This window comes from Corvus cornix, chromosome 1A (genome assembly GCF_000738735.6).
Source record: "Corvus cornix cornix isolate S_Up_H32 chromosome 1A, ASM73873v5, whole genome shotgun sequence".
Lineage (NCBI taxonomy): Eukaryota > Metazoa > Chordata > Aves > Passeriformes > Corvidae > Corvus > Corvus cornix.
This window is the reverse complement of record NC_047057.1, coordinates 24,507,138-24,533,599: the sequence shown is the minus strand read 5'-3', so window position 1 is coordinate 24,533,599 and position 26,462 is coordinate 24,507,138. Positions and strand designations below refer to the sequence as shown.

General features: G+C 36.4%; 1 protein-coding gene across 2 annotated transcripts in view; it reads right to left on the bottom strand.

The window, feature by feature from the left end:
* Positions 1 to 26,462, bottom strand: part of TFEC (transcription factor EC) — a 91,518-nt gene that overhangs the window by 23,924 nt on the left and 41,132 nt on the right. For both annotated transcript variants that reach the window (XM_010413823.4, XM_019279767.3), the window contains exons 2-3: positions 14,629 to 14,880; positions 12,367 to 12,462 (exon numbers count right to left, since the gene is read on the bottom strand). In XM_010413823.4, coding sequence (XP_010412125.2) covers positions 12,367 to 12,462; positions 14,629 to 14,880 — 348 coding nt within the window. The remainder of the gene's footprint in view (positions 1 to 12,366; positions 12,463 to 14,628; positions 14,881 to 26,462) is intronic.

The window sequence follows — 26,462 nt, the reverse complement described above, 5'->3', positions numbered from 1 at the left end:
AATGTTACTAAATGTACAAATCATTTAAAGTGGCACAATTATACAATATGCTTGCAATGATGATCTTACAATTCTATAGCACTGTGAAACCTGATGAATCCCAAAGCACTTTAAAATTCCAGCTGATTCCACCATATGAAAAGCATGTTCCTGCTTTCAGTTTAGATGTGGAAACAGAGATATTTGGATATGAAAATTCCCAGCCATCAGGAAATCATTTGTCCTGCAGGTATCATGAGCTATGTTGGTTCACACCTGTGCTGTTCTGAGAAGTTCTGGTAAGTCATATAATTTCCAAACCTTATATTCATGATACTTATATTTACATATATGTATCTGAGAATTTAGATGCAAGCCGCTCATCAGGAATGAGAACGCAAATATTAAAAGTAGCAGAATATAATACACCATCTTTCCTACTTCTGAAATACAGACAGCTTTGGACAAACTATCAACAACCTTTAGCACAGCAAATGGTTAATTGGGAATAACCAGTGACAATGTGGTACAGGAAGAGAATAATACAATATCTAATTAAAACTGCAAGGAGCATTAAAGAAAGCAGACTGTAATTAACAAAGTTAGCATTTGGCAAGGACACTGGGGTTAACATTCTTCCTTTTGTATAAAGTGTCATGGGATCTTCAATGCCTGTGTGCAAAGACTGGAACATGAGAATTTCCATTCATGGGGCTCAGTCCTGAAAGATACTCAACTTTGAAGCTTAGACCAATTATAAAAGCAAACTTCAGCTGTACTACCTGAGTGAATACACCTCACAAGAGCCTGTGACCTTGTGCTTGCTGACAGTGTCCAAGGGAAGTACTATGGAGGTCTCATCTGGAGAAGATTTTTATGTTCGATGCTTGGGTCTGAACTGCTATGCAGGCAGGACTGTGTAGCAAACACTAAGAGTTTGTTAACAGCATGGATGACTAACAATGGACAGCTGTGATCACAATTTGCAGTCTCTAATAACAAGTTTGGGGTTTTTTTAAAGGAAAACATTATATGAAAGACATTGTCTTATGAAAGTAAATTATGTGGTATTCCAAATCCTATAGCACAATAGTTATTGGTAAATACCATGTAATTTTAAGGGAGACTTAAACCAATAGCATTTCCATATCCTCCAAGAGAAGGACTCTGAATGCAGTAATAAAATATATGAATACAGATTGTCCATGCCTGTTCACTTGTAGTTCTATGTCACAACAGTGTTCATTTGCATGATCACATATTATTTAAGTATTTTTCCATTTTGGCTACTCTTTGCATGATGTGTTTGCCCTGCAGCAACAGTCTGTAAGGATCATGGTTGTATCACAATCAGTGTTGCACAGTTAGAAAATAACAGCCAACACCTTTTCTAAAGTCAGCTAGAATTTTCTTAATTTAAGAATCCTGCTGAATATGATAAGGCCCAGTCTGGACTAGAAAGCATTTCCTGGACATCAAGTTCATTTAACATATCATTACATAATCTGGTTCATAAGCCAGTAATGCTCTGTCTAAAATCAGTTAGGTTTCACATCTCCAAGATTTTTATTTGGAGTATGCTAAAAAAGCTGAATGATTGCAAATTATTGTCAAACAAGCATATCTTTAATTTCCATTTGTAGACAAATTTTATTTTGCTTTGTGTTCCTTTAACACATATAGTTTATTGTTCAACTTCCCCAGGTGACTACTGGGAGTGAATTTAGCTCCCTTAAGACTTTGCTTTGCTAAATTGAACGGGCCATGCTTCTTTAGACAGACTTCCCATGCTATGATAAGTTCTAACAAGCCCCTCTGTACCTTCCCTGCTTTGGTTTAGCTTTCCTGAAGGGAGGACACCTTTTTTTGCCTACAGCATTCAAGGAGTTCTGCACCCAGTGAATCCCATGCTGGATATTTCCTCATGTCTCTTGGAAACCAGTCTCATGATGGATACTAAGACCATATTTATCTCCTTTATGCAGTCCCATCATTTTGATGGCTTATAGTTATCCTCTGAACAACTAATGTAACCAGATCTTTTTCTGTCATCTCCAGTTAATGAGCTCCCAGCTTACAGCAGACATTCCTGTTATTAGTATTTAAATGAATGGCCTTCTTCTCAGTACTATTACATTCCTTCCATTTAGACTATTCTGTCATCACAGTCATATAATTCTTCCTCTATGATATCCTCATCCTTCTTTGTACTGGCAATACTTTTTACTTCTTCTTCCTCAGTAAATTTCATCAGCATAAATGTATTTTTTGTAGCAAGATCACTAATGAAAATATTAAGTAAACTGAGATCAAGGATTGGTTATTGGTGCACTTCCTTAACATCTTTTATTTTAAAAAAACCAAATTTTATAGTCTCTTTAGCTTGCTCCTTAGGCTGAAAGGAACTCTGTTCTGTTACTTTCTAGATAACCTGTATTGCATTTTACTACTAGGTGTTCATACACAAGGTTGTAAACAGCTCTTCATACATCCAAAGGATGTCACTACTCAAGGATGATGGAGAGTGTGTTTATATCATTGAAGAGCAGACACCTGACATGTTCTAGTTGTCTAAAATGGCTAAACCCTAGGATATCAAGAGCTCTTCATCAGAGTTATATGGACTGTCCTGATAGGCCAAAAAAGTTCATCAGCTACCCTGCTTTCCCTTGAAGAACCTGCAAACAGACAACAGGAAAGACTGTCTTGCAAGCCAGCTACCATTTCTCCCAGGGACTTACTTCCTTACAGTTACATTGACAAGCCCAAGTGTGTGATTAGAAGGGTCAAGATGTCCCCAGAAAAGACAGAGGTCAGGACCAGACTTCCTCCACCAGACATCTTCATTCTGCCCAGATCAGAAGTGCTCATGAAAAGAGGCAAGTGGGAAGTAAGTTGCAGGAATAGTCCTGCTAGCAGAAACTTCCTTCCCTACCCTCTTTTCCAAGGTTAATAACTGCAGACATACAACCCAACCAAGTGTGCCTGTTTCCTGCAGTAACAACGTATGGCACGCTTCCACAGCAGCTGCTGTGCAGTACACACCATTCTGAGGATCACTGACCCTATTACACATGGTCAGGTTGCCTGTACTGCACCTGCAGCCTTGGAAAACTTAACAGGGAGCCACAACACTTGTGGCTTTACTTGTCACAAGAAGAGAGAGACTGTGTAGCTGCCTAACCTGAAAGGTTGGGTACTGCATCTGCAAGAGAAAATTTCTTTTGGTGCTTGTTAAAAATTGGTACTTGCTCAGACAGCATCTAAGACAAAAGATTTGTGCAATATTTTATCATTTCCCACCCCTAAATATATCCCGCTTAAATCACGTTTTCACGAGCTTAATTGATAGCATCACTTCAGAAAACAGTTTTGTAAAATGAGGTTACTTCGCCTTCTTAGCCGCGAAAAAGTTTTAGAACCCATCTATTTCAGGGTGGTCCTTGCTTATTCATTTTAATTAAAAAGAAAAAGAGAAAGAAAAAAAGAAAAAGAAAAAAAGAAAAAGAAAAGGAAAAAGAAAAAGAAAAAAAGAAAAATACAAAAGTAGGAATTTTGCAAAATTTTTAAGTTGTCATCCCATATATGCATCCCAAATATAACAATCTCATTATGGAATTGTGTCCACAGTTCATTTTGCATATCAAGTAAGAGTTTATATTTGTGTTACTGGGGTACACAACCCAGTTGAAAACATAGTTAATTGCTTGTCGTGCCTTTACAATTTATTCATGACAGGTTGACTTTTTCTCAATCCTTTACGTTCACAGATTGACATCAAAATGTGCACTGAATTTGGCCAAATAATGAGTTGATCAATAAATGCATATTAACACATATTAACAAATCCTTTTGCTAAATAACAATGCCTGGTATAATGGGTGTTTCCAGGTTTTGACAAGGGGAAAACTGGGCCAATTCTCGTATCTTCAAAGTGTGTTTCAATAAATTTTGACTTTTCATCTTTTCAAATTTCTTGCAGACGGGATGCACAATCTTGTCAATACAAGCACTGTGCTGAAAGACTAGGCCTCAGCTTTCTTTTTCAGTTGCTGTCCTGCTTGAAGAAAGTTGAACATAAGCTGTGTTATCCTTTTTATTTGTAAGGATGTGTTTGCACTATCAATTGCCAAAGAAGTTGTAGTGTACTGTTTTCAGAATCTACAAGATCCCATTTACAGCTAAATTTTCTTGGTCCTTTTTTAATTGCAATACAAAATACTTGTATTTGAGTATATAAGGTCAGCAATAACAATTCAAAAATGTTCCAGTTTATCTTTTTATTGTGTAGAGACTAGCAGAAAATACTATCCGTCTCAGTTTTGTTTTCATCTGAACAAATTGTATCTCCTTCTATATTTATCTTTAACATGTTTCATAATTACACAATCCTCAACCAGGGACTTAATGTTCAGATGTCTTATATTACATATTATATATTATGCATGAAAACTGGTTCATTTTTTATCTTCCAATAATGATCATCAAGCTGGTTCATTATTCATCAGAGAAAAATGAACTCTCTTCATATTCCAGTCATAGTACATTTCTGCCCTGATCATATACATAGAAGTCCATTGTCTAGATAAATGTCTGATCAAATATGACCAAGCAAAGGAATTTTCTGGAGAATCAACCTTTTGCAAGAGGTATACACTCTTTCAATTACCATCTTTTAATTGTATATTTTTAGCTATTCTTGTCTTTTCTGGTCACAAAATTAACATAACAGACACAGTCCAGAAGTGGAGCAATGCTCTGATAATGTCATCATCCAACTTGGAGCCAGAAATCAAGTCATGAGGGTACTGCCCACTAAACCCCAGGTTCTGAAACCCAAAGATGCCAATTAAATGACATACCTGTTAGCTATTTTACTATTATTTCACTAGTAACACCAGTTAATGTACTAATGCCTGGTTCTGCCTTATTCAATTTTGTTGGATAGCGCATGTCAATACATATATCAAATCATTCAAATTCTTCCTCTGAAAACAATGACCAAATGTCAGCACAAAAAAAAGTAAAAAATTGAGCCTGAGGAAGAAGTGAAAACCACATTTATTTATGTCATATACTCTATATATTATATGCTTTATATCATGTCCTCTTAGATTTCATCTAACACCTAAATCTCTGAACATATTACAGTAAGGCTTCTGTGTTCTAGTGTGTTCACATGGATGTACCATGCAGAATTTAATTTTGGTTGAAAATTCTTCCTGTAGTGTTTGATTTCAGATATATTCACAAATGTTTATTTCTAATGTGAATATAAATATGTATATATATAAATGTAAATATAGTGTAAATAGCTACTTCATAAACTACTTTACACATATATTAAAGGTCATGGAAGGCCTAAGCTGATGGAGAAGGAAGTGCTAAGAAAATCAGTTGTACTTTCAGAAGTTTATTTCTCAAAATGTACTTCAAGAAATCTTTGTGTTTTTCACAAGCTAGTTTTGTCTTGCAATAAAAAGCTTGACTGCTCCTGCAGAACAAAGTGGCCACTGTTGTCGCCTCCAAGCTCACAAGTCTTTTATTCAACCTATGTAAATGCCTTTGATGGAAATTCATAAAGTTTCTCTCAAGAAGGGATCATAACCTATATGCTGCAGACAGCAGTGAGTTTAGCATAATCTTCTTTATGACCTGTCATGTCCTAAGGACTTCAAGCCTTGCATTGCTGTATACAGACAACAACACAAGATGCAGCAGAGGCTTTGGGATACAATAGAATCTTCTTGGTGGCCCCAAACAGCAGGAGTTTTCTGGAAGATCCTGCTGCACATGGGTTTGGAATTAATAAGGAATGAACATTAAGACAATTAGAAGTTTGTTTTAACTATCCTTTTCTCTTACTTCTGTTAAACAAATGTTGAGGTCTGAGATAAAGACCAGGTTTTTAAAAGGTGCTTGGATACAAACAACTGTATATTTTAGAACAATACTTTCATTTATGTCTATTTACCTTTTAGAAAGAGAAAACCAAAGAGAAAAAAAAAATTTTTCTCTTAATTTCAGAGTTATGGAAACTTTACTACAGTTGCATGAAGGTTGAATCTTTTCATTCCCTTTAAGCCAGAGAGTTCTGCCCCCAAAATAGAGAAGGATTAGTAAACACTTGTCTGTTAGCATGCTAGAGACAGAGCTGAAATTGTTGGTCATTTTGCACAGCTTTTGAATGCTGCAGCTAAGTAAAAACAGACCACAGTTCTTCTCCTGACCCAAAGTAATGTATGCTCTATTCTATGAAGACCTTTGCTACAGCATGAGGTAAATTGTGCAGGCAAGAAAGCTGTACACTGCCCATTTCCACCTCAAACTTCTAAACTGCGTGAAATACCAAAAGAAAACCTTCATCTGACATTTGTATGACATTCAAAACAGCAGTGGCAGTAATAACAAAAGATACTTCCAGCTGCAGGAAACAGGCCTGAGGAGTTCTGCATTTGTGCTTTTCATAGTTAGTTTTTGCAACTGAAGCAACTGAGAAACGCAATTTCCTACCTAACACTTTTATAGTATTGAAAAAAGACAAAGAAAATGTTTTCTCACCAGTTTCATTTTTGAGGTGCCTATTATTTCCTCAATAGCTACCAACTGTTCCTTCTCCTTCATTTTTCTTGTTAAACTTGTAAATGATACTAGAGAGTGCTAGACAGAAGTTTATATACTTAGATGAACTTTGATTCTTCCTTGGACTTTAAGACTAATCTAGTGTAGAATGTGATTGACAAAGCATTTTCATTGATGTTATGCAGCCTTTTCAAGTTAGCCAACCTAAGCAAATGAGGTTGTTAATGTTTACTCTGGCCCTTTCTCTAAAATGGTTTTGAACTTTAGCAGATTTTATCAGCTTACAAGGGTTGCCAAATTACATCAGTATTCACTAAATAAAAAATACTCATGATTATGCAGTAGGGGGCTGCCTAGATCAGCAATGCTATATTCACCTCTAATGGAAAGCCGGGTTTACTTCATGATTGAATAACTGCAGCAATTATTGAATAAAATACTTTGGAGCATATCTACTTGAATTTCTTCCTTCTGTATGATTTCTGAGAATGGGACAGACAGCAGGTTTTGTAATCCATCCAGATGGTCACCATCAATATTTAACAAATAATTAATACAAATACGAATTATTAATGTCATGATGAGAAACTGTGACCTCAAAGACCTTGTAATAGGAGAGAGATTTTGCAGACAGAGTGAACTATGCTTTTACCAATAAATAGTGTCTCCATAAAATCAAATGCAGAGTTAACAGATTTAGTCAGAACTTTATACCAGCTGTAGTTAATAGAATCATAAAAATTAAAGAAGGAAAACATCTATCTGTCCTGTCCTGATCTAACTTCTACTCCATACCTCTCCATACTCCATACAAGATTTTTTTCAAATGCCAAAGGAGCAAAACAAATACAAGCGAGCCATGCAGCAACTGAGGATTTTCTCCACAAGCTCTTTTCCTGCAAGAGTGGCAGAAGTGAAGGAATCCCACTGACCTGACTCCCAAGAAGACTGGATATAGACAGTAGCTCCCAATCTTAGTGAAATAGTGAAATATGAATACAAGAAATGAAGTCATGAAAGGAAAGGAGTGAAGCCTCAGAAGATCCCCCAAGAGGTGCCATTGCAAGGCATCACCTTTGCAGAGTATTTCCACCTTTCCCCTGTCCAGCTGTTCCCCCAGCTCACAGCTGGCACAACCCCTGACTTTCAGCATGCCCAGGTGCTTTTGCTTCCCTTCTCCGTTAGTGGTTTAAATCTTCTTTTCCCAACATTCTTGCTGCTAAGCTAATTCAAGGGGATAGTTAAAGAAAACATTTCCTAAATATTACAAATAAATCATAGTATCATAGAATGTTGAGAGGTGAGTATGGCCCTTAAAGACCATATAGTCCCAACCCTCCCTGCCATAGGCAGGGACACCTCTCACTAGATCAGATTGCTCAAGGCCTTAATCAGTCTGGCCTTGAACAATGCTGGGGTTGGGGCATTCACAACCTCCCTGGGCAACCTGAGCCAGTGTCTCACCACCCTCACAGCAAAGAATTTCTTCCTACATGAGCATGGAAACCTTTTTTTCTTGGTTTTATTTGCTACTGGACATGGAAAAAAATTCAGCAAAAAGGCTTTCCATGAAGAAGGTTTCAATTTTCTTCCAAGCAATCTGAAAGGAACTGCTCCATTTAGTTTATTCATTCAGTATTGACTACTCCAGCAACATGGAGCTGAACTGGTCCAACATACAAGCAGTTGGGCCTCTCCTGGTGACTTTTTGAAATCCAATTTCATGGTAGTGCTCTGCCTGAAGCACTTCTCTGCAACTACTTCTAAGCTCTCACTGCCAGCCATCTAACTGCTACAGAGCCTCTGTCCCCAGGCTTCTTCAATAATAGTGCTGAAAGCTCATGTTTTCTTGTGCACCAGAAAAAAAAGACAACTTAGAATCCTTGAAAATGTTCACAAGATTAAATTATTTTTCTTGCTGGTCCCACCCAGGTCTGTGCAAGAGAGGCCCATGCCATTGCAGAACATTAATTTCCTCTCACTTCATTCTCATTCCAAGGCAGCCAATCTCCTAATGCTTTTGACATAAGTTTTAGTGGACTGCATATCAAGTAGAGAATATTATCACAGTTGTACAGTGATTATCTGGACTGCAACAGTTATTTCTGAATGACGGTACTGGTAAATTGCCAGCTGCTTTCATACAGCTCTCCACTGTGATTGCTCGATTACTGGGTTTACTGGTGAGTCTTAGAGCTGTATATGTATAATAACAAAACATTTAGTATTAAGAAGTGGTTCACAAGATCACACACTGTTAAATCCCACCCCGAAAAGCACAGAGATCCTATTTTTTAACTCTGCTTTTTCCTGTGTCTCTTCACTGTGACTAATGCCCTCCACATCTGTTTTAATACAACGTTCCTTAAATTTCTCTTTTTCAGATATTAAAAGCAATGTCGAGCACAGATTTTACTACCTGCCCTAAACTTTTAATGATGGTGCAATATTTGCTTTGTATTAACAGATGTAAACATCTACACTTCCTGTGTTCTGAACATTTGGAAGTATTAATATACATTAAATTCACTACAAAATGTTAAATAGACTGTAAGGATTTTGATTAAGAATGAACTTTTGATTAAAAGTATTTACTTTTCAAATGCCTTCCAACATATCTGACCTACATGACAGTAGTTCACTTCTAAAACTCACTCATATTATTTGTTTCATTTTTTTTAATGATTTCTGTATGGTCAGGAACAAACCTGTTGCTCCTAATATGATAGTCAGAGAAAAAAATATTTTCTTATAAGAAATAAATACACTGCTGTCTGTTAATAAGATTTTCATAAAACTAAATTATTACAACAGGAAAAAATTACTTTAAATTGGTGTCATCTTCAAGGGTCTTTTTAAATTAAATCTTACCTTCTCCATGATGAACAAACAGTTGTCATTAAATGATAGTTCATAAGAGTAGTTATGGTTTTATTTCAGCTATGTTTTATGAACAAAGATATTATTTGGTTTGGAAATACTTTCCAAAGAATCAAGACCTTTTGGATGTAGGGAGCACCTAGTCTTACATTTTAACTGAACTTTAAAAAAATTGTTGTAAAATGTAGGTCTCTGCCATAGGGTACTCTGAAGAGCAATAGAAACACAGTCAGAAAATTCCCTACTTTGAGCAATTCTTAAGTGACCACCCAAAACCAGACAGTTTCATGAAGTTATAAATTTGGATCCAAACACAGTAAAAGCCAGATAATCCACTCTTCAGAAGCTGTAATTATTTAAATGAGAGATGGAGGAATGTTCTTCTTTTCACTTCTCTGATTCTACTGATACATAACTGTAATTCAGTAATTCAGGGTGAGATAATGAGCCTTTGAGCAATTATTCACGAGTGGTCTCACAGAATTCAATGTCTTCATTTAATGTGCCATTAAAATGGTACATGGGTGCATTTGACTAATGCAAACTAATGCATCACACAACAGGTTACACTGTAAAAAGTGGAAAAATTACTCAGTCACTATCCATTGAGAACACTGAGACAGGAAAGTGGCATCATGAATTTGTTTTTTTTCAAGAAAAGATTTTGCTGAAAAAACACCTGAGCCTTTTACCACATTCTGAAAACCAAGTCAGCCCATTTCTGAATTTCAGAGAAACTACTCTGCCCAGTTTGCAAAATCAAGACAATCCCAAGTAAGGAAATTCTAAGAAGAAATTCTAGAAATACTTAAGCATTATGCTGGAGAAATTTAACGAAAAAACAAATGCCAAATCAGCCAGATACAGAGGCAACTCAGTCTCCCCTGAAATCTCACTTACTCCATGCTCATGTCAGCCACCACATTAAGGCATCTTGTGCAGAAGTACATCAGAGCTACAATGGGTCCTTGCTGAAGTACAGCACAAACCCAGCACATCTTCTTGGGGAAATTAGATATTCTCCCATTGCTGATCGTGTCTCCTAGCCCAGTACTCTTTTAATGCATACATTTTTAGCCCAGATAACAAAATTTCATTATTCTTATTGTGATAATGAAAAGCTGGATATAAAAATATTATTTCTACCTGTCTCTCTATCTTTCTCTATTGAACAGCTTATGACCAAAATTTTGCTGCCAGATTTAGGATGTTGCCTGAAAGATGGCATAAAACCAAGTGGCGTGAGCTAAATGCCTGACATCATCTCCATATGCCTAATTCTTTTGTATATTTTTAGAGGACATGATGCTAAAAGAGAGATAAAAGAAGCAAAGGCACTGCTCAATTTCCTCATACTGATGCAGTTTGCAAGCCTTGTTGAAGACAGGCTTTATTTTGCCATAGTATTGAACAGAGAGATTGGAAAATGCATGCTACTCCCAGGCTTACCTAGCAGTCTGCTGATTTCCTCAGCACAAATGAAAATCCAAATACCATTACTTGTCCCAGAGGCACTTCAGGAGTCCCAAAACTTTGCAAGTACAATACCAGCAAGGCCTAAAAGACACTGCATATTGTCTTCCTCATCAAGAGTAGGGTATTCAATAAATTTTAGAGAGAAATGTCCTTCATGACTGAAGATAAAGGCTAATGAACCTGGAATTAGCATAGATTAACATCATCCAGTTTTAAAAGGTTTTGAGGGAGTATGACTTCAACCCAAACCCAGAATTCATGCCACTCATCACCATCCCACAGTATCATACCTGACAGAATCCTCCCCTGCCTTACTTTAATTTGAGCCAAAATATTAATTCACTCCCTGGGGACCACTCCTTTGCTATGTTCTCTACTGAGATATGCATAAATCAGTCCAGCTGCATCAGTTTTGTAGTTGGCATGCAAACTTCAGGTGTTCGTGGAAATGTTAATTGGCATTAATGCTGGACTCTATAGTGGGCAACATAGAAGAGTAGAGATTTTGTCTCCTAAGGTATTTTTGTAGCCAGTGAAGTTCTGCAAGTCAGAAAAAGATGTTCCTCCAGAGGGCGATTAAGAGCAAGCACCTGACTGTATTCCGAAGTGAACTTGGTAGATTGTCAAAGCCCGTGAAAATCCTTCTGCCTTCATCAGGGTGAAATTCCCCTTTACTGGTGTACAGTTTAAAGCCCTGAGGACAAACAGTTCCCTACATAAGCTAGGGTAGAGAGGACAACATACATCCTTCTGTAAAGTGCATTACAGTTATTGATAGGTATTACTTTCATAAATAATAATGCTCTGTATGTTGTTGTGTCCAGAAAAGAGTCATCCTTCCTCTTCAAATATGTAACATATATGGAAACATAAATAGCCTTTGTTAGTCCTCTCACATTTCTTCGCAGACACAACATAAAATTGAAGTTTGTTACATTAATTCCCGTGAAGAAATCACATTTCTCTTGTTTTTCCTTGACAAATTATTCAACTAAATGCCACTTGTCTACATGAAAATCTAGAACTAGAGCCTTGCTTCAGCATAAGACACTGGAGAAACCACCATACCATAGAAACTATCACATGGGGAAGCTTTAACTTTTTTTTAGTTGAGGTAGAAGGATCTTTAAGAAAGGCTATAAAAGGCCTTCTAGGATTCAGACACTTTTTATCCTTATTATTTTTAGCACTGAACAGGAATTAGTAGGTTACGCACCAGACATTTTTCTGATCTAGAACCACAAATGTTATTCAGACTACTTAAAAGAACTGTCTCACCACATTCGTGTCCTTTTCTGTACTATTTATTGACAAAAAGGCAATCAACTGAAGGGAAAGGAGAATAGTCCACTGGTACTATTCCTTAGTCTCTGAACTCTGATACGCTTGAATCACTCAAAGAAGTTTTTCTAGTATAAAAAGCAAGATGAAATTCAACAAAATACTTACAGTTCTTTGCATTAGTAAAGGAGTTTCAGAACAACCTATCCCTTCATCATTAAAATTTGATTCCATATTGATTATGTCTTCAATCACCTCTTCCATCTGAAAAAATAATATTTTAAGACAAATCACTACAGATAATAATGCAAAAAAGTTATTTTAAAAATACAGAGGAATTAATCTTGAGTATCTATTACAGCAATAAAACTGAATTTCAGAAGTTCATATCTTAAAATTCAAACACTTCTATACAATCTTCACATTTTTTACTTCTTGTGAAACCAGTTGTGGTTTAGCAAGATACATCTTTCCTCTTAAACATCGGCCCATGCCCCTATTTTAACCCCTTATTGCAACACCACGATCAGATGACAGGAGGGCATGGTTAAGTTGTAACTGTGACCTGTCATGTTGATCAAATGTGTCATATTGCTGCATTGGTGCAGGAAGACTGAAAGGAACCTCTGGTTCTGCAGCTGTATGGGTCACTCAAGGTTTGGTGTTACATGCTGCCCTCTTCAGCAGGTAGGGGTTTTTTTGTTTAGCAGTACAGTGGATACTTTTCCAGACAGCCTTCTGGTCCCACTTTTGATCTAATCTGAGCCATAAACTATTGAGGCAGATGGAATAGCTCATTAATTACTTGGGATGAAACAATGAATACTTTGCAGGCCTATAGAGATATATATATAGATTTGGACAAAGTGCAACATGAGTTTTCAATTATAATTTTGGTCTAGTTCCATTCACAAAATAATTTTGGGGTAGATCCCATGGTGAGCATGTCGCTTTTAACTCTACTATCTTCAGCTCTTGGTTGCTGAAGGAAGTGTAGATGGTCCTATGCAACGAAAGTATCACACAGACATTTCAACACAGACCTTTCAACACAGACTTTTAGGCCACATGGCCCAGCACAGCTCATACATGCATTTCTCTTCCTCTCTAAAACCAGAGAAGTGTTGTGCCAGGAGTTGTGCCCAGACTTATCTAGGAAAGCACCACCAGGGCCAAAAGGGTACCAAGAAATGCTGGCACTTAGACAACATGAAGGAGTGCAGTTTACTGGGTGTTGGGTCTATATTACTTACTGATATAATTATACCCTACTCTTAACCACAGGGAACACCCACACTAGGAAATTACACTGTGCCAGTCATCCCCCTGAGATGAGATTATTCAAATCATTGCAAAGATGCCAGGATCTTGGCCAGTGCCAACCATCATCCTCCCAGTCTTCACCAGGCACTGGTCTTGAGAGGGGTTTACAAGCAGCCTTCTTCTCACCAGAAGTGACAGAGAGTGGTACAAGGGCAGGCTCCTGATCAGACCCAAAATGCCTGAGAACTGTTCCAGCACACTGCACTTTGACAGCATGGAGGTGGTCACATAGATGTCCACAAAGGCCGTTTAAAATAGCATTTTAAAGTAGCTCCAGTAATCCATAAACCTGACTTAAAATGTCAGTTGTTAATGCAGGAGGAATAGAGAGGCCCCAGATGAACTCTCCAGGAAGCTTTATGGGCTCCCTCATGCTTTGCTACGTAACATCCAAATGCTCAAATGAGTCACTGTGTATTTGTAAGATTCTTCTGTTCTATTAAAGTCCAAGACATGATACAGCATCTCCATTTCTCATTTCTGTAGGAATTCCCCTTTTACCTAATAAACAGTCTCTTTTGAAATCTATTGAAGTATTAAAAGCCATAATGACCTACGTCTCACACTAAGAATCTGACATTGTATTATAGCTGCACCTCTATTAAAATCGATGGTGACATTAAAGTTAGCATATCTTTGCCAATTTACCCAAGATAACCCATATAAAAATATACCAGCTAACTGAAAAATGAATGAGTGGGTTTTTCAGTTATATCTTGAAGGTAATCAGTATTTAACTTTTTTTATGCGGCTAGGTTAATACCTTTACACAGAAACAGCTCCCATCTGAACGAAAAAGTTTTGCTTTGCAAAGTGCATATTCAGCAAACATACAGCAACATATGATGCATATAGAAAAAGATGCAACAGTACATTTTATCTGGCAGCAGTCTAAAAGCTTGATCCTGCAGTAAGCTATTCATAGGCATACAAGGGAATGACCCACATAATTCAAAATGATACAGAAAGCAACTGCTGTAACCAGAGGCTCCTTGAAAGCAGAGAAAGTAATCTCTTGCCCACTTCTAGTACAAGGTGGGTCATGTAAGTTTTTTGTAGAAGTAGACAAAGCCCAGCTCCCCTTTCCTTCACCCAGCGCTTCCCTACCGCATTTTCGTGTTCTCCTCCAAGGGCCAGCAGCTTGGTGACAGGGCTTTCCGGAGTGCCAGTGCTGCTCACTGGTGGCATGTGTCCGTTTCTTAGAATGGAGGTCACTCCTGCAGGCTGGATTGTGTGAGAGTGGGACAGGGAGAGCGTCTGGCTGGACAGCTTGGTATCAAGGGTCAGGTATTGTTTCACCTGGTGCCTCTGGCTCTGCTGTATGTGGTATCTAGACTGGTTTTCCAAGTGTGTTTGTACCTGGGAAGGAATGGAAATAATTGCTGAAGTTTCAAGTTGCTTGTATTGGTATTTATCCATATGCTCACCAAAAATACTTCAAAACAATTATTCAGCTTTAATAACACTTGGATAGAATTGTTAACCTTTTTTTTTTCCAGTTTTACACCCTTACACATTTTTTATTTATTTACCCTTTTCCCTTACACAGCTGAACAAACACTGAAAAATTATAAAAAAAACAGAATTAGAAAAGATAACCATGATCCTGAGAAAAGACCAGAAATATGCTACTGGTCTCATTTCTCTCATTTAGAAGTGATCTCTCTTGAGATCACTGCAATCGAGTCTACATGCATAGTACTCTAAAATTAATATTGACTCTTTTGTACGTGATAGAGTAAATAAGTGCAAAAAGAGAAATATAATCCAACCAACTTTAAATAACATCAACAACAGCAGACATTCATTCACACCTCAATCCACATTTGTCTCACCTTGTAATAAGTACAGTCACTTTAATGAAGCACTGCTGTACTTTTGCAATAGAGTCCAAGCTATAGTTCTGAATGACTGTTCACTATCCACAAACTGCACAGACTTCTTGAAGGGCCTCTTGAGGACAGATCACTTTTTTAGTGGATAGGGCTTTATAAACTGAGTGGTCATGCCAAAATGGCTGATTAAGTAAGACTTTGGGCCATCCTTTGATTACAGAGATTGACAGTTGCTACTTCAAACAGCTCCCATTTCAGATCAATGTCACATTCCTGCAATTTAACTACCAGAGGAGCACTGCATACATAAACCTTACTGTCATTTCAGCCCTGTGGCTCCCTCCGCTTCCTATGGCACGACTGGTCACAAATGTCTTGTAATAAATTTTTCTCAAGTGGCTTCTGTGTAGTAAGCATGATTAATATTTGTTATTATTTGTTATTAATAGAAAGACTTGTTTTGTAGACTTTTTCTCAAAAAAAATTTAGTCATTTAAGCAAACTACTTTTTGATTCCCCCAAAATACATAAGCAGAGATAAATAGCCATAAAAGCAGTTTGCATTTGAAGCTATATTTTTGTACAATATTGCAGTACCTACTTTATTTTTAATCATTACAGAATAATTTTATGTTTCTTTAAACTAATTTTCCATTCATATAAAAAAGACTATGCCATGAAGTAATGAATATGAGATTAATTATTTTGATGTAAGCCCTAAAGTTATTAAATAATATTCCATTAAAATATTGATATAAAATCTTAAATACACTGTTTGGATTTTCCCCTGGTTTGTGTTAGGAAGGTGTGCATACTTACATACATAAGGTTGCAAAAATTACAGCTGTATTTGGGATTTATTTAAATCATTATTTGTCTTAACTTAGATCTTTGTGTTAGTTTTAGAAAGTGCATAATGCACTGTTAGTTTAAGTTCTGATTTATCATGTGTAAGGATATATGTAAAATCACAACAAATAATTCAGATACTTATGCATCTATTTATTCCTTCATACTTAAGCTCGTATTGAAAATTAGATACTCAAGCATTTTCTTAAATGATAATCCAATGAAATCTACTGCATGCCAGTTTAACCAGAGTATTATCTTTGGGAAAAATCTAATAGATTAAGGGAAAACAAAAACAATACAACCACTGGATGGCTGTAGCAGGGATTCTGTGTGTAACTTTGTTTTCTGTTTCTCTTTCAGAAGCATCCATGGACAATTCATGATTATGCTGGACTCTGCACTCACTGACTGAGTCCACGCAAAGTGACCGCTGCCCAGAGGCTTGCAGTACCTAAACTGATGAAGATCTCTTTCCAGCAGTGCAGAACTCTGCAAGCAAGAGCTTTGAAAACACAGATTCTTTATGTGGTGTAAATGCGAGTGGGATCAACACATAGGCTACAATTGCATTTACTGCATTTCACCCCAATTAATTTTTTATCTTAAATGAAGCTGACGAACATTTTGTAATGAGCAATTAATTTCTGCCTTAGAATTTCTATGGGCCTACCTGAAGCATAAAACAAAGAATATCGTATACCTTCAAATTAAATGGGAAACATAAGAAAACTGGAGTGTCCAAAATCTACACTACCTTGTTTTAAATTTGTTTTTAATAAGGAATTTTTATAAGTGAGTTGTGCTACAAGGAAACTGCTGAAAAGTCAATGGCTTGCTTTTTTTCTTTCTCTGGGCCCCAGATTGCTAGTGGCAGACCAAAATCTCTGTGCATCCTGTTTTCTTAGTGAACCACCACGGGACCATCCCACGGGGCAAAGGGAAGATCTGTGAAATGCAATCAGCTAACTGCTGACTAGGTAAAAACTAGTTTATCAGAAGTGCTTATTTAGTATGATAGGCTTTCAGTGATTATATCCTGTCCTGAACTTACACAAGCAGAAAAAGAATTAAAGCTTTGCTGATGGGATCTATGTTGCTATGGTTTTGCAAACCTCTCCACCCTTTTACTGTGCCAGTTACAGTCATTACAAAGCAGAACTTTTGAGGCTAAAAATGGATCTGTGCCCTGATTTTCATCTTTATATATTCTAAATAAGTCTTAGTACTTACTGCTAAAGTAAAGCACTTTTAAAAATCAAACCACAATGAAATGACAAAGCAGAATGGGAAAACTATTTTTATAATCATATTGTTAACGTATAATAAAAGCGGGCGGGGGGAATTCATAGTGTGAGAAAGGAGTACTAAGATTGCAAGTCAAGATCTCAAAATGTAGAACTTACTTTTAAAACTGTCCATGTAATGTGTGTGAACTAAGAATAAAAACTCAAATCCTCATAATTTTATAAAACCAGATACTCTAGTGTCCCATTCCAAGTATGACTGTTTTATTCTCTACTGGGATGTTGCATGACTTCTGTTATCTTTTATTAGTGGTATTAAGGTAAGTTTCAGTTTAGATTTTCTGAATATTGCAGATGATTTAAGCTATTTTAAGTAAGTATTGCTAAAATTTCAAACATTAAAGTTTGACTTGATTTTGAGCTTCATTTTAATGATTCACAAGGAGTGGTTAAGCACCGGCACACATTGCCCAGAGAGGCTGTGGAATCTCCATCCTTAGAGATTTTCACCACTTGTCTGGACAAGGCCCTGAGAACATGAAGAAGCAAAAGAAATCTAAAAATGGGGAAATTTGAATTGATAGTCTGCATATAGAAACTCTGAATAACCATTATCATGTCTGGTGAAAAAGTGATGTGACAGGTTAGAAGTTCACTGAAATTAATGCAAAAAGCAAAAGACCTGAAATATCAGTTCCACATAAAGTAATTTCACAAGTAAAATAACCAAGATCAACATGCACTTGGCTGCTTAGAGATCTTAATCATGCATTTCTTAGATCCACCAAACATAATCTTTCTCCAAAAAATATGGGGAAAAGAAGAGATTTTCCAGGGAAGAAGAATTTTGATTTTTCCCAATAATCCTAGTATGGTATCCTCCAGCAGTGCTGGGAGACTGATTTGGCAATTCAGTATCTTTTGAGGAATTCCCATAATCTGTGACAAAATTTTATCAGAGTCTATGTGGGATTTTAAGGTTCAGATGTTTTTGCTGATGCACCTTTTACTGTCACAACAGTCTGAATATAGATTTACCTTCTTTATTTTGTCTCTGTGCGTCAATGAATAATTAATCATTTGTTTAAAGCAGAAAAGCATAAAGGAAGACCCTGAAATGGCTTTCAGGATAGAGCATCCAATAATCTGGCACGTCTGTGGGGCCTGGGTTCTCATGCCTGACAAAAATTAAGCAGTGTGATTTGATAAAGCATATCTTCTAGCTCTCGCAGAACATTTTCTATTAAATGTCTCTCTGTCATCCAATTTTTTGATGAGATGGATGACTTTCCTTGTTTGTATACCTGATTTCTAGGAATCCCTAGCAAAAAATAGGTGCTCAGTGACCACCTTATGATCCAGACCCTGACTCAGACAAACCTCAGACACAGCCCAGGACTTAGTGTTGTTCTCCTGGTACATCTGCTCTAGCCCTTAGCATAGTCGCTGATCTGGCCCTTCCTGCCGAGTGCTCCTGATATCACATGTGCAAAGTGTAACTAGCTGATGGATTTGTGCAGATGAAGTGATGGTTCTCCTCCCAGACATTCTCTTGCAGCAGCTGTAGCCATTTACCTTAAATGCTAATTAATCCAGATTATTTGAGGAATAAAGGACAGCATAAAATCTAACAGTTAATAGATTATCCACTCCCTCCTAGGCACTGTTTTGTCTAATATCTGGCTTTCCTAAACATAGTGAATTTAAAGTCATCTCAGAACCAGAAACATCAAGCATGAAGGGAACCAAAAGCATCCAACACAAATGCAAATATTAAAATTCTACCAGTTCCACAAAGCTGAAACAGAAATGAACACTTTGAGATGGATTTTATAATCCAAAAAAATATATCAAGGCACAGGAAACTGACTGTACCTATTTCTATTTTATATCTCACTGACAACCCAGTTCTGGGAACAAGAACATAAGAGTCTTTCAGAATTACGGATGCATATTCAGACTTCTTTAATTGCTCTTTCTAATTTGAGCACACGTCACCATGTTGTAACACTGCAGTACAGTTGTGTAACATCTTTTCCCACATTCACACTAAGTTTGGTTTCATTTCTAATATGTTGCACAATGGCATAACTAGACTTTCAGCAGTTTATTTACATAAACTGCTTCACTTCACAATTTGCTGATGGAATTTTTCTTCTTCTAGTAAAAGAATATCTAGCATGTCAAAATTAAGAAAGAAGACCTATTTGGGAGACCTAAAGAAGGCATGAGCAATGTCACTGATATTCCATTAAGCAGAAATGCTACATCTTTCTTGGTGTTCCACTAAGAGCAAGCAGGTGTTATCTGTACTCCCAGGCTGCTCAGCCCAACATCATTCCCGAAAGAAATAATATGAAAACTGAAAAGAGATTCAATTAATAAATTATTAAAAGATAGGAATGTAATTAATAATAAATTAGTCAACATAGTTCTCTGCAAAATAAGCCTTGTCAAACAAATCTACTTCTGCTCTTTGATGAGATTTTAAGTTGGGTTGCCAAAGATAACGATGTAGGTATAATACACTTCAACTTTTGTGTGCCTTTTGACTTAGTATCACTCAATATTGTAATTAAAAATATAGCACTACACAGTATCAATAAAGCATGTTTTAACTGGATTAAGCATTGGCTAACGAACATGCAAAAGAAAGCGATCAGCAAAGGCTTGGCATCAGAAAGAGGGGCTGTTAAGCATTGTATTACTCAATTTTGCCATCAGTGATGTGGGACTAATGACAAATAAAAACAACTAAAAAGCATAAATATTTTTTAGAGTAGTGTTTCCAGTCAGAGTAATACAAATCTGCATATACTGGAAGAAGAAATACAGGATTCAACAATGAGGAAAACACCTCAAGCAATGAGTCTGCGAAGAATTTGGGGTCATAACAAGCCAGCAACTCAACAGGAGTGTCCCACTGATGCTATAGGAAGAAAGGAAAAATGGCATAAAGAAGGTAGTGAATAGGAGCCTGGCTTTACTCTGCTTTTATTTATGACTCAGGAGAGTTCAATAATGGAAGCCCAAGAATATTTTTACCCTAAATATTTTTGAAACACTGTTGAAAAATAGAAAGTATGTAAAAAATAGCTATGGAAGTAATTGAAGGTTGAGAAAAGGGTATTTCAATGAAAGCTTAAAGAAGCTCAGCTATGTTCTTGTTGTCAGTTTGTGAAAAAAAATTTGTGAAATTCGTGGGAGATGCTGAATGTGAAGGCTTGCACAAAAAGCAGAGTAAGAGCCACTGGCCAAAAGTTGAAATGAGGCACAGCAGAAATTGTCTGCAGAAACAGTGAAGTACTCAAAAGGAAGTCCTCTAAATACTGTTTTCTTCAAACAAAGAATTGATGACTTTCTGGGAAACATAGAGTAGCCAAATCCAAGATGCACTTTTATCAAAAATATTCTTGGACTCAAAGCTGTGTAGTAGGGTAGTAACTGAATGCAATACAAAAGCCCGTGGTTTTAGAGGAATTAGAATGAGGGGCCTAAAAACCCTTGCTGTGTTTAGATTTTATGGGATTTTGGACCTGAGACCTGGTTATTTTAATAGCAACCTTTTCTTTGATGAAAAGTCACTCTAAATTTTATAAATGTTTAAATTTCTGCTACAAAATAGTATGCTTAAAGATAATCATAGTGTACTGGACAGAAATCAGCAGACTTCACTAAAGTTTGCCATTTATACTGGATATTAATTTGTTTCAGTTTTTTAATAGTTTTTGAAAAAAAAGTTCTCCCCCTGATAGGATTGCATAATTTATTATCAATCCTGAACAAAACACCTCTCTGCAAATGAGTGATGGGACTTCATGTTCTTTTCAGCCACTGTACTAAAAAATAAGCATTTAATTATCCACTCTTAATTATTAAAATGTTCTGTAAGTACCCAGAAATTTTAATTCCATTTTAAGATAAGAAACACAGTCACAACACAGACTATTTTTTCTCCGTATCTGAGGACTTTCAAATGTATTTTAAGGGGTAGAAAAAAAAAGCATTTTTAGTTATGAAATAATCCTTTTTAACATCTATTACAAATGAAAATCAGTTGTTTGTTTCTCCTGCTCTCTTTATTAAACTTTTTGAGGAGACTATTTGTAAAATTATTTCATAATAAAATGAAAATTCAATTTAACTTAGGAATTATACACTTCTCATCTATCCTAAAGACTATCACCAAATACTGTAGCTGTTCACTTTAATGTTTAGTTTATAAAAGCATGTTTGATTATGCCAATTAATTACTTAAGCTAAACACAGTAATTAATTTTTAAATGTGAATATTTTTCCTATAGGAACTTTGATCTGAGTTTATGAGACCTTCACATTAATATGCATGAAGAAAGAATACAAAAGACATCTAGTCTGGAAATTTACAGCTGTGTTTAGTTGATGACTTACAGTAGCTTTCAAGTTAAGAAAAGATTCTCATGTGACTCTAATGCACTATTTTTCATCTTATTTAACCTTTGACATCATATTCATCAGGAACTTGTGAATATTACTCCAAGGGTGGAGGGACTGAAGAAGAAACATTTAAAAGTTCATTGACAAAGACCATGTCTTCAACAATGACTACTGCTTGTGTATTTTAGTATCTCAATGTCTAAAAGTAGCTGATAAATGTGGGGTAGGGTGGGAGCAATTGGAAATTCTCCATCACACTTCCAAGTACTATGAAAAGCAAGAGGAATGTGGGAGCAAAACAACTGCAGAGCAGACTTTGCAGAAACCAATGCTGGGTAAGAAAACTTTCTTTGCACAGCATAGGCGGCAGAACAGTGTTTCTCTCAGGAGAAGAAAGGCAGCAGAGCTCTCAGGGCTGTAGCTAATAGAAGCTAGATCTTACAGCTAACCATTTCCTGACAAATCCCCGTGCAGGCACTGGGATTTTGATAGCATTTCCCATTGTGGTATTCTCTAACACTCAGTGAACGTTGATGGAGCTCAGTCCTTTCAGGTATTCCTCTGTGCTAAGCTCCTTGTGCAATCAGAAATGAGTTGGGGGAAACCAACTACCTGCACTGAGCAACTACAGAGACATTATCAAAGTAAGCACTTCCATTTGCACCGGTGTACCTGAGACACTCTTGGCTTCTTAATTGAACTCCTGCAGTTAAGATACACACAGCTCTGATGGCTCCTTATCCATCACCAGCTTGACTTCTGAAGAAAGGATCCCTAAGGTCTTAAGGCCAGCTTGTCATGTTTTAAAATAACTATGAGTCTCGATGACTTTGTGGTCTTCACTGGCAGAAAAGAATCAAGTTTTTAACATTGCACTATAAAAACAGCGTATAAAGTTAAGCAAAGCAAACTACAGGAAGTATTTTTACAAAACCATCCCTTTGATTTAACTTGGAATTTAAGCTGAAAATCTAAACTGTGAATAAAACCAACCACTACAGTTAACCACTACAGGCCACACAAGCATAGCAATGGTTCACAATCAAATTAAGAAACCCCAGCTAATATCCTTACTTTGACTCTGCACAGTGACCCTGTCCATGCTCTCACTGATTCATGAAATCTGTGAATATAAAAAATCTTTACTGTTCCAGTTCGTCTTTATTGTTGGTGTTATTACAGGACTGTATTCACTATTGCATTTCAAGAATGTAAAAAAACCTTTTCCTATGGCTAGCTACATTTAAAGAGCTAGGTCCTGATACCTTTATTTAATTACTTGTCCCTGCCTCCAGAAGTCATTCAAATTGGGTCAGCTAATAAGTTGCTATTAAATGTAGAAGACCGTATCACAAACAGATTCAAGGAAAATCAGTTTTGAATATAGAAAGCACAATCAACTCCTTTTGAGTTAAAAATGTTAGTGTTAGTGAATTTCCATCAGTGTGGGTTGTTCAGTCCTTGCAGGAGAAACAAAATAGGAACATTAAAAGTTCTGTGTTTGTCAACTGCAATGACTAGCACAGACCCATAGAAATTACAGTTATAGATGCATAGGAAATCCATAACCAGATGTTTTTTATTCAGCAGTTCCAGATTTTCTGGCAAGTGGCATACATCTAAAAGAAATCTACTCCAAAATATATTACTCATATAACGCAGGCCAATAGGCAATAAGGAAAATTCTTGCGGACACAAAAGCTTATATTTTAATTTCAGCATTTTTAACCATTAAACTTCCAATGAAAGCTCTCAGAGAAGAAAAAAGATTACTGTATTATGAACAGCCATATGGTCTATTTTGTTATCCATCTGTAAAGTTTGTAATATAGGTCTGACATTGCAGAAAACCAGTTGGTATGTGTACTACATCAATGTGTAAGTAAGAATAGTTTCAAAAGACTTTGGTTTGTTCTTTGACTTCTAATTCTTTTCATGTGGAAACTATAATTTCTTTCAATTTTGTCTCACTTTAAAGGTTAAGAGAACTCAGAAAGAAGTCAGCCTTAAAAAGTATGAAAAGGGATCATGAAGTACCAATTTAGTCATTTTTTGCTGTACGCTTTCTCTGGCTCCCCAGGTGAGCAGACACTGCATCATTTGAGATTAAATGATGGCAGTAATATCCTGTTGGTCAGTTACAAACAGCAAAACAGTCCTTGAAGCTAGATCTAAAAGGTGTATTTTCCTGGTAGGTAAAGATATGGACATCAATTATAATGCGGCAGAAAAGTACTGATGGTAAAACAGTAAGAGTAGGAAATAGTATTTTCACATTTGAGTATATATCTGAGGGAGGGATAAGTGCTTTTGTCTTTACTTCTCCATTCCTTTGGACCATTAGTGTTCCACTCCATTGTTGTTGGCACACAAAGAATAACATTTATAATTCACACTGCAATAACATTGTCATGTTTTGGCAGCACAAGCTGAAGAAAACTTCGAAGCCTGAACACAGTAAACCTACCTCTGTGTACTATTCTTCCACAAAAATGAAGTTTAAAAAGTTTAGTGATTTTGGATAAAATCACTGGGTTTGCCTGTTTCTAATATGAAAGATTTATGAATGTATGCCAAGGGGACTACAGCAACAACCTCAAAAAAAAAAAAGAAACCTATTGGTTAAAAAGCATGGTCAGTTTGTTAAAAGTGGTAGCAATTTCACCACCAGATGACAGCACCGCTTGTTACTACCCTTTGTTTTTGTGTTTCAGTCCTCCCTCATTTTGAAAACAAACTGTAAAGAGGTATGCACCCCCCAGCCCATGCACTGCAAGAATAGAGGAAATAAAGCCAGTGCCATAAGGTGGTTTGGCGAGACAGTTGCATCAGGAAGGCTGATCTGTTGGACAAGATATTTTAAGCCTGTGAAGGGTTATAGATTCTGTAAAGGCACAGACAAAACTAGCTTCAGTCTGAGAAATGTGCTTTCTATTTCTATTTCCTCCGTCTCAGAATGATAAAGAGGGCAAGGGAGGAAGCTTTCAAAGTAGGCATCTTAGGTTCAGCTTCACAACACGATTTTTGTGAAGTCAAGGCAGCAACATCATTTTGAGCCAGCTTAGGATCTGGCCACAGAGTGTGCTTTCATACAAAGCGAGCGGACTGGGTTAGCTGACAGCAGTAGGTGATGTTTCTGGCTTCTGTCAAAACCAGGAATGGTACTTTGGTACTTCAAGGATAACTATAGGAGAAAAAAGTAAAAAAAAAAAAAAAAAAAATCTCATATCAGCTGGTAAAAGCAGTTTTTAAAAATCTACCTGGCCAATTTTGTGTCCAAACATGTTTTATGGCTGTAAGCAGCAATGAGCCTAAATGTGTGTTCATGCCCAAAGGATGCTGCTGTCATGCTGTTCATGGGGTTAGCAAATATTACATTCATTACCTAAACATCAGCCAGAAATCTGTGTACACTTTTGGCAATACACTTCCACTTATGGACTGAGAGTAGTAGCAGTGGATTTACAATGCATTAAGCATGTGGCCCTTGAAATATTTTAATAACTTCAAAAAATTTGTGTTTGTCACTATTCTTAAAAAAAAGAGTTAAATTAAGAGCCTAGCTGTAAGTGAATAAACACCTAATATTACCAGAAATGATCATGAATATAAATGTTTGCTTAAAAAATTGTAATTTATTTTGAGGAATATTTTCTGAACTATAATTTTGTATGTTTGAGTCGGAAAACATGCATTTCAGACTAACACTGAAGAGCATCTGCTGAATACGAGGGAAGCAAAAATTTATTCAAGGAACACTTACAGCATGCAAAGCTCCAAACACTTAAGTTTTGCTGTACTCTGCAGTTGACAGGAAATCTCACAAAAATAGCATAATTGGTACTTTCAGTACTGAACTGAGAAGGCAGTCTTGCCTTTTGATGTGTGTTTAAACTAATCTTAGATCACAATATGTTCCATTCAACGCTAGCTCAATTAGCAAAAAAAAAAAACAACAAAAAACCAAAAGATAAAATGTTAATACCGTTTATAATATACAACAGATCCAAAATCAGTGCCTTTATGTTCTGAAATCAGCCTTTAAAAAATCTTAGAACAAGAACTGCTGTAAAAACACCATAAATAGAATCAAAAGTCAGCCTAGCAGAAACACATACTTTACACATACTTCAGTGTTTGAGTGGTACCCTATAGCATTTCCATTTCAATTTAGGTACGACAAACCTTTGTGCACTTAGTAGACCCTATAGAATTGGAGCTGGAAGAGTGATATTGGGCTAAGCTCAAACTACTTAACAGTTTCCAGCTAATAGCCACTAAATAAAATCGTTAATTAACAAAAGATGATTGATTTTACTGGGATTAATCGAGAGAAACTCCCACTTAGTTAAACGAGAATTCTGTGTGAATACAGAATTAAAGCTTAGTACTGGTAAGCCATTATTAAGAGCATTATTTATAAGCTGTATTGTACAGAATAAGTCTTTCAAATTAAATGATCCTAATGTTGAAAGGAATGTACAACTTAAAAAGAAGTTGTTAGAGTTGCCTAGAAAAATTAATGTGATATTTATGTATCTGTGTGAAATATTGTTAGTTGAAAGTAAGGATATTTAATAATGATAGCTGTTTT